The following is a 9,542-nucleotide window of genomic DNA, read 5'->3' as shown; positions in this document are numbered from 1 at the left end:
TACTTATGTTCTTCTCATTATCTTACACCTAAATCGCAAAAATTTTACACTTGTCTCACATGACAGCTTCCTGCTTATTCACATTGGAGGCCAACGCAATTTCTCAGTCTCTTGATCCCTTATCTTGGCACAGATAACACACACAACTGACATTTGCACCACATGATTTCTATAACACAGAAACGTAAAAAAAAAAACTGAGAGAGATTTAAATGTGTCGACACTGGAATGAGTGGTAAACAGTAACTTAGGTAGACACATAAAACCCCCATTCCACACACATTTAACTGGGGTAAACATTCATTTCAGTTACACTGTCACATGTCACTTTTTTTTGTAAACTAGTTACACTTGTTAACGACTAAAATTTGATATACAATTGGACGGAAATTATTGGATGGTTTTCTTTTCAGTGCAGCTACAAAGACTAAACAAAAGTACAAAAATAGTGGTTGGTTAAATGAAAGCTCACTGATAGACACTGACAGACACATGTGACATGGACAAAACAGGACAATGTTTAGCGTACATGTGACTGAGAGGAACCATTGTATCCGGTTACATGTTTAGACTCCAGTTTCCTTCCTCTTTTTTGTGCCTTGTAACTTCTGGTCCAGTCTGGTTTTGGAGAGTGTCTGAGGCCTGAGTCTAGGGCCAGAGGTGGGCGGACAGTTCTCGTCTGTCTCCTTTTCATCGGCCTTAGCTGATGAATCGACCTTGGCTGATACATCGGTGGAGAGACGCTTGGCTAGGACGGTTTCTTCCAGCTGAACTCTGGGTGGAGCCTCCTGCTGTTGGGACATGGCAGTACGTAGACAGTTGAGCCACTGCTGCTTGTGGTAGACATCGTTGACATGCAGTGTATGGGACTGGCCATGGGATGGATCCAGAGAGCTCACACGAAAGACATTCTTAGCTATAAGGGCACAGAAAGACAGGAAATACAGTCAACTTGATTTTTCAAGCAGTCTGGGAGAAATCTGGGACTAATTCAACATTTAACATTTTTAGCTTTTTGCCTCATTCCCCGGCTCAAGAAAAGACGACAGAAACCGTTCCTGTAACTGTGCATGCATTTTTGCTGAAGAAATGGCCAAATATACTAGCCTGGAAATCCATACCCTGATATCTTGAACGATAGAGGGTCTGGCCACGATCAATAGTAATTTCCAACTCAAGGGGCGGCTCCTACTCGTGCATTTCAAATGCCACTGCACGCAGTTGGATAGCACTACAACCAATCAGAGCGATGCACAAGGTGACGTAAACCCCATTTGTTTAGCGAACAGCTGTTAAACTGTTAAATTAAACGTTTGCCGTTGTCGGTCGGCAAAACAGAACATTCCACTTACTTGCTAATGAATGATTTGAGTGCCGTCTTCCAAATCGTTAAGGGTCGAGGCCAAAGCAGTCTCAAACTCACACAACATATCCGCAGCCATCTTTGATGTTTACTATCACGGCTTCGACGTCGCATGCACGTCACTGTCGTCATCCGGTTACGTCCTCCCCAGAGTACCATATAAAAGGGCTCTGGCGCGCCCATATTAGATAGAACCAATTGAAACGTGAGACCCAGATTTCTGGTCTTCTTGATAAAGCTTCAACGGAGCGTGGCCAGACCAACAGGCGCAGCAAATTTAATTTGCCAGCGCCTAGTGGCAGGTCTGGGAATGCCAGGCTACAAATATACAGTATATATATTTATTTATACACGTTATGTAATTTAAGAATTAAATACACACATGACTATAACGGGCACTTCCTGGTGACCTTCTAGTATGTATTTCGTTTTTAAATGACATAACGTGTAAAAAGAATATATAGAACACAACATAACGTGGCAAATAAACCAAGTCCCAACAAGCCCACAGGAGCGTTTAGAGCTGTTGTAAAGTTTATCTTTTGCCCTGCTCCCCTTAACTGCCAGTGTTTGAGCTAAGCTTACCTGGATGAGGGACCTTTGCCCAGTTCTATAGCAAAAATGTACGCAAAGTTACAGGAACGGTTTCTGTCACCTTTTCTTGAGCAGGAGAGTGAGGCAAAAAACAAAACATTTTAAATGTTGAATTATTCCTTTAAATGGTTCCCCATAGCATCAATATTGTGAACTCTGATAGTTTCAGGGCCCTGAAAACTAGGGTAACTCACTGCCATAACTCTCCTACAGTTGGGAGTGTAACCAACAAACTGTTTGCTAACAAGTTGTCAAACCTTTAGAGATATGCATGAGTTTTGTGTTGACAGCATGGTTCTGCTGCCCACAAAACGAGAGGCACCTATTTGCGGACCCATGGGGGAGCGGAGCTCCACCGGAAACATGAAACCTTCTTCTTCGTTTTGTTTTACTGGCGGCGATCACCTAGCGGTGAATAATACCAAGACACAGTTTCCACCGGCTATGGTGCTAGTAGAGAGTAAAATAAGTCAGTTTGTTAAGGGTCCCAAGTGGCCAGGACGGTGGTAAAAAGTAGATGTTGTCCGAAATCTGTCTCTTTAATTCACAATTCTCACAAGTAGCTCCATCACATACAAATATAAATTCTTATAAATAAAACACAAAAAGTGCCACCACATTAAAATAAACCACTAATTTTAATAAGTGGGGAGTGAAAGACATTAACGTCTGACACATAAGGTGACAGTTTCCATTGTAGATCCTGATTGATGTATTACCAGATCCCTTGTCCTCTAGTGATCACAGTTTTAATTATTATATAATTTCTATATTCATATTAGGCTATTTAATGAGGCTCGTCTCTGACTTTTTGATCACGCAAGTGAACAGTAACGATCGCGTGCAGCCGCAGAATTACATTTCAACCTGACATAAATAGCCTATGTTCAGTCGCACAGACGTTAAAAAAACTTGTGTTAATAAATAAATAAATAATGAGATACTTACAATACAATAGGTTTATTAATCGGAATGTAGAGCATGTTCACGATGTGTAAGCTGGCCGCATATGAACGGCACGAGGGCTGAGAACTATGCTACTGATCAGATAAATGATCGATCAAACGTAAAATCATCAGGAAATGATAAAAACATCCCAAAGGAGATTTCTATGGAGTGATTTTTTAAAGTAAACTGTACAGGGTCATGTTGTGGCAGTGACACTCTTTCTTCAGTCGGAGCTGCAGCGTAAAGTGAAAACAAACTCAGAGTAGGTAAAATCACCTATCCAGCAGGTTAGACCCACGGCGTATGTTGCCGCAGTAAACCAGCTACCTGAAATAGGCCCCTGGCCACTTGGCCGCCAGTAAAACAAAACGAAGAATAAGGTAGCGTATTTCCGGTGGAGCAGGTTTCGTGTTTCCAGTGGAGCTCCGCTTCCCCATGGGTCTGCAAATAGGCACTCTTGTAGCCTGGCATTTCCAGACCTGCCACTAGGCGCTGGCAAATAAAATTTGCTGCGCCTGGTGGTCTGGCCACGCTCCGTTGAAGCTTTATCAAGAAGACCAGAAATCTGGGTCTCACGTTTCAATTGGTCCTATCTAATATGGGCGCGCCAGAGCCCTTTATATGGCACTCTGGGGAGGACGTAACCGGATGACGACAGTGACGTGCATGCGACATCGAAGTCGTGATAGTAAACATCAAAGATGGCTGCGGATATGTTGTGTGAGTTTGAGACTGCTTTGGCCTCGACCCTTAACGATTTGGAAGACGGCACTCAAATCTTTCATTAGCAAGTAAGTGGAATGTTCTGTTTTGCCGACCGACAATGGCAAACATTTAATTTAACAGTTTAACAGCTGTTCGCTAAACGAACGGGGCTTACGTCACCTTGTGCATCGCTCTGATTGGTTGTAGTGCTATCCAACTGCGTGCAGTGGCATTTGAAATGCACGAGTAGGAGCCGCCCCTTGAGTTGGAAATTACTATTGATCGTGGCCAGACCCTCTATCGTTCAAGATATCAGGGTATGGATTTCCAGGCTAGCACTCTTGCACAAAACGCCATAAAAATCAGGCAATGCAGGTTCAACAGTAATTTAAGTTGACTGCGGCATGGCCATGGATCTGATAAAAGAAGGTCTGGCCCATCTTCATTGCCCTATTAGTCTTACATTTTGTTAATGCCTTGTCTTTATAATTAAAAATGTTTAAGAAATATAGCCTATTTACATTGTACATTCTGTTTTGTGATGATTGATAATTTACATATACAGCTGGATAGATCAGTAGATAACACCACTGACTTTGATAAGGTTCGATAAAAAAGTCAGACAATAGAAAAATCTCCAGAGCCTGACGTGAGGTCTTCAAATCGCTTTACCTGACCAACAGTCCAAAAAACCCAAAACCCATCAAATTTCCAATGATATAAAAAGCGAGAAAAGCAGCAAATCTTCACATCCGAGAAGCTGAAATAAGAAAATGTTGGGCGTCTTTGGTGGTTAAAGAAAAAAGGAGAAAGAGAGAGAAAACTGAGCCACTGCAGCGTTTCCGCCCACCTTTCTCTCCATTGTTGAATGCCCCTCTGAAGGACCCTCCCATGCGGATCTCCCCGTCCTGCAGGTCCTCTAGAGCCAAGTCCCGAACTGGGATGGGCTGTCGATACACCTGGAAGCAGCTCCTGTCGTTCCGGGTCACCGGTCGAGTCAGAACCAAGAGCTCGGAGAAGAGGAACACGTGCAGTCGCTGTGGGGGAAACACACATTTTATAACCATGCAAACGACATGTAGATACTAAAAGTGTGGATGGTCATAATAAGTAAGAGTAATACAAATTCTCACCGAGCCACTCTTTGTCCGCAGCTCACCATGACAAAGCAGAGTCTTACAGTCGTCTATGAGAGGATCCCGCTGCTTATCGTCCAGATACTCCAGCTTGTCTATGTAATACTGACACTCAGACTCCCCTTTTCTCACATTGATATCAGACAGAATCTCCTGGATTATAGTGATCTGGATGATTAAAGAAAGACTTATCAGTTGCCTAATTGAAAAAAAACACACACTTAATAATATGTTACACAGTAGCCGTGTTATTTATCGGAGCCACAGCTAAATATAAGCAACAGGTCCTATGAGCTATGTAATGTGGATAACATACAGCTCTCTCCAGACAGGGCACGTCTGGGTGATCAGGAGGACTGTGTCTGAGGATCTCTCGCAGCAGCAGTGGGTATTTCACCAGGCGTGAGCGTGGAATGTCTAGGAAGCTCCACAGGTCCAGCTTCCTGCTAAAGGGCGACTCCAGGCAGCGCTGCAGGAAGTCCTGGACACGCTTATCTTGCTTTTTCTGGTCCAGCAGGGCTTTGGCTGCGAGCTGGTTGCTGCAGTAGCCTTTGTAAGCGTTCAGACCAGGCAGCTATAAGCACACAGTTACAACGGTTACAATCGTTTCACTTGCTGAAATTTCAAGATAATGGGTGGAAGATAAACATCGACATGATCACTACCACACATACCCAGTCTATAACCATCTGTCCAATCTGAGCTACCGTCCCATTGGGGCCAGTTCCCTCCGTCAGTTTGATCAATAAGTCTGCAAAATAAAAAGCACATAAAGGTCAAATACCCTTCTTGGGAAGCACATATATCAATTTACTTAGCCTACTAGTATTAGAGCAGAAAATGAAAATCAGTAATGTACCCTCATGTAAAGGGATGTAAGCATCCAGGTCCCCAAATATGTGAGTTAGTTCCTCCTCCGTCATGATGGAGAGTTTAAGCATCGGATCATGGTACGCCTAAATGTAGGGGAAAAGCAGCATTGTGAGCACACTTACATTGGGAGCATAAAAGTTTTGTTTGCTTGTATAATTTTTTTTAAATAAAAACGCTCAAACCTTTCGTGCCATTTGGAGGTCTTCAATGAGATCCTGCTCTCCTCTGTAAAGTTCATGAATTGCCTGGGGAAAAAAATATATTAAAGACACCAGAGAAAGTAAATGGTTCTGTTCCCTGTACTTTTGAGATGACTGTGCTCTAGACTTCAAAAAGGAAAAGAAAAAAAAGACTGAAACTGGCTCACCTCTTGTCTCTTGATCTCTTTGGTGGAGAAGGTGCTCTTCTGATGGACGTCCAGTGTCTCCGACCACAGCATGCTGTTCCTGCGTTTAGTGGGGGTGGGACCTGATAACCTGCCATTACCACCGGCTTTGAGGGACATCCCCGGTGATTTGCTATCACCACGTAATGACATCGACTAATGGAGACAAAAACATTTATTTTAGTGTCAAACCAAAATTCTATTAATTACATTTTCAATGTGTAAAAATAAAAAAATAAAAATCTAATTGAATTTTACACAGAAAAATGTCTTTATGCTGGCCAGCAAACGAAAGATTTCTACATGGCAGATTTTGAGAGTGTGGGACTCAGGAGTGAAGGATTTACCTGGATGGTCTGACCGAAGCGCCGCACCGCTCCATTCTTTGATGGAGACATCAAGTTGACAAGGGATGAAACTTTGGCAAGCGGCCTCACACGCTTGGTACTGGGTTCCTGGGAATCAAGAACATTAACTGTCTTTAGTTCTACTTGATGGTACTGTTAACTGAAGCTGTGGAAATATACCTCAAATTATACTTTATTGTTTAGTACAAGGTTTTTGATTACACAAAACTTTTACCAACTCATTTTGTCCAAAACCTGATTTAAAATAAATAAATCTACATTTTTCTTTTTTTTCTTCAATTGAATATATGTTATGAAGCACTGCTTTTGTTTTATTGGGATTTATATACTGCTTATAAACCGCTCTCAATGTGTCTGGAAAAACTCAGCTTTCAAAGATTAAAAATGACATTTATTTAAAGTTAAAAGTTATTTCAAGTGTATTTAAACCACTTTCCCAGAGACTCATGTTGAGGAATGATGCAGCTCAGATTTTCTTTCCCCATTAACATTTTCTCAGACAGACACTTGTGCCAGTGTAAGGGAAAGCGGGATTATCCTGAGCTCACGTCACACAGGGGGGGGGGGTGCTCTCTCAACTGCCCGCAGTGAGCAACCTGACTCATGTTCAAGGATTAAAGTTTTTTGTTTGCCACGTTCAAGGGTGCCAACTGCCAAGCTTGACAGGAAGCTGCACTGGCTCTCACCTTGAGGTCGAAGCTGGACAGACTGACTGTGTCATCCTCCTTCTCCTTGCGCTTTCTCTTCTGCAGTGAACAAGAAAACACACTGGTTACTTTCACTAGTCACATAACATCCCATTAGCAGCAACAACCCTAATGATCACAAATAATCCATAATATGGAATGACATACAACAGAGACACCTGCAGAGTTCTGCGCACACGTAAACCAAAGACAAATTTCAATCTTTTACACACAAAAAGGTAGACAATAAAGTATTTCCTATTCAATTCTAGGCTTAATTTATTTTAGGTCATAATTGTGAATCATCAAAAGTTATATACTTTCAACATGTACTCACTAGACTGAAGTCCCACGGAGTCCCAGGTGTGAGAAAGGTGAAGGAGCTGCCTCTTTGCAGTGGAGGTCTGCAGGAAATAAGAAGAATGGTTAAACTGAGCACAAGAAAAACAAGGGTATATACAAGTGACAGCGTAGAATATTTTATATGTGTCTATGTGGTAAGAAATATTATTCCGGAGATGTATATTTGTGTCTTCTATTGTAACAAAGGGACATATTTTTAGCGGCTGAAACACACCATATTCAGCAACGCAAAAACAACTGAACTTCACTTGAATTAAGGAAAAATAACAGCTTGGTTTATTGTAGTTTATGCCAGGGGTCAATAAAATGTATCAAGGAACAGACAAAGAATCATTGTGTTTACAGGAAATGCATTTCAGCTCTGTTAATATGACGGATGTATGGCAAACATTGGATGACGACGAAGGGATCTTAACATTTAAAACCATAAAAGGAGCTGGACCGCTCTAAGCTGCTACTGCAGAAGAAAAAATTTCAGTTATGGTGACAAAACAATGTAGCTACAGAAAGTTACAATGCTTTCTCTTAGTGAGTGACAGCCAGAAGGGGTTGTCAAGGGCAAGGTCTGCTGAACAAACTGCTACACCACCAACGTCCTGTAATCCTACCTTCAAGTGATGTTGGAAATAACAATCATTTAAATTGAGAGTGAATCAGTCAATATTATAACAAAGTAAGTGATGAAAGGTTGCATTTTTTTGCAAGGCAAGTCATTGAGATGGGATTTGTGGTGGGCAAAAAGTGTGTCAATGTGTCATCAGATAAATAATTATAAGCTAATAACAATGTTGATTAAAATATTTAGATATAATACTTTACACCTTTTTAATAATAAGTTACTACAAACTGGGAATGCAGTGATTTTTGAAGCCAAAACAAATATTGACCATTTCCTCAATCCTTTCTGCGGATAACAAACACAGGTGCAGTACAGGTTTAACCATGAAAACAGGCCTCTCAAATGGCATCTCAAAAGACCATATCCATCCAGTATCTGGAGTAGGCCTATACTTTATACAGAAGTGGTAAAGATGATATCTGTAGACAAAACATAACCAATTTGGACAGAAATTATTGGTGTATATAACTTATACTAGAGTAGATTCCAGTGCTGAATTGAATACTACATCTTACATTGAAAGATAATCAGTTGTTTGAGCCATTATTGATCAAATGTTGTCTTAAATGTGTTTGTATTTAGTTTGTATTATTAAATTGCATGATTTGGGTTTTCTTTGTCCAATTCTGTAAAAATAAATAAATGTTGTTGTGTTGATGTTTATTCTGTAATACATTTAGTATATGTTATGTTATACACTCAGTTATACACATTCAGTTAAATTTATTATCTGCTATACATTTAGTTACATTTACTTTTCCTTCTATTTCCCCCAAACGCATAAAAGTGAATACATTGTACAAATCGAGGTCACAAAACCCGAAATTCTGTCTTTCAAGGTGCACGTGAACGCACCGTTTGCCAGTTAGGATACAAAAACTACCCGTCATACCCGATAACGACGAACATTTAAAAATGTGCAAGAAGAACCTTTTTATAAAACTAACAGAGCGTCCACTTATATAAATAAGTATAAATTATAGTAGCAGGGTTTATTGAATATGATGAACTTACTTCTTGGAGTTATTTCTCCGCAGGGTTAGAGGAGAGATGGTGGACGTCCTCGATGACAACCTGCGCAGTTTTTGCTTTGCGTTTCCCACCGTCATTCCACTAACGTCTTCATTTTCTTCCATTTCGCCCCTTTGTTGTTTAAATCGGCTATTACGAGACGTATTTATGGCTCAGCGAGCCAAAATACGAAGCCTAGACGTATAAAAATGGTGCCCCGTGTGTACAAAGAAAGGCAGGAGATAGATGACAACAGAACGCAGAACACACACCACGGCGGAAGTTTGAATATGGCGGATTCTTAGAAATGGACCAATCAGGAGAGGGCTCGGAGCTCCGTTGCTAGGATTCTGTGAAGTGGGAGGGGCGAGGGAGACTACAAGAGGACTTTGAATGTAACTTATTTTATACCAGCGGGAAATAATGATAAATAAAAAATATGTAATGAAACAAATAATGATCTTAAATAATGTAATAACATTATTATTATT

At 40.9% G+C, this 9,542-nt stretch overlaps 1 protein-coding gene across 1 annotated transcript; it reads right to left on the bottom strand.

Annotated features, from left to right (window-relative positions):
- LOC307250238 (neuroepithelial cell-transforming gene 1 protein-like) lies at window positions 1–9,255 on the bottom strand. Its single transcript, XM_080027264.1, has 12 exons — window positions 9,055–9,255; window positions 7,396–7,462; window positions 7,059–7,118; window positions 6,352–6,459; window positions 5,987–6,160; window positions 5,802–5,864; window positions 5,606–5,702; window positions 5,421–5,497; window positions 5,063–5,320; window positions 4,744–4,914; window positions 4,461–4,647; window positions 1–916 (listed from the first exon to the last, which is right to left on the bottom strand). Exons 1-12 carry the CDS (start codon window positions 9,174–9,176, stop codon window positions 567–569), a joined length of 1,734 nt encoding a protein of 577 aa, XP_079883390.1. The 5' UTR covers window positions 9,177–9,255; the 3' UTR covers window positions 1–566.
- Window positions 9,256–9,542: the final 287 nt, after the last annotated feature.

Source organism: Ammodytes marinus, assembly GCF_949987685.1.
Source record: "Ammodytes marinus genome assembly, chromosome: 5".
Taxonomy (NCBI): Eukaryota; Metazoa; Chordata; class Actinopteri; order Uranoscopiformes; family Ammodytidae; genus Ammodytes; species Ammodytes marinus.
The sequence above is the reverse complement of the archived record's forward strand: the minus strand, read 5'-3'. Positions and strand labels throughout refer to the sequence as shown.

What these genes read in the sequence shown, in the direction of transcription:
- LOC307250238 (XM_080027264.1), bottom strand. Translation starts at nt 9,176, where the DNA reads ATGGAAGAAAATGAAGACGTTAGTGGAATGACGGTGGGAAACGCAAAG. An exon ending in CTCCGTGGGACTTCAGTCTA is followed by an intron (nt 7,119 to 7,395) that starts GTGAGTACATGT and finishes TGTTCACTGCAG; the next exon opens with AAGAGAAAGCGCAAGGAGAA. An exon ending in TGTCCAGCTTCGACCTCAAG is followed by an intron (nt 6,460 to 7,058) that starts GTGAGAGCCAGT and finishes CTTGATTCCCAG; the next exon opens with GAACCCAGTACCAAGCGTGT.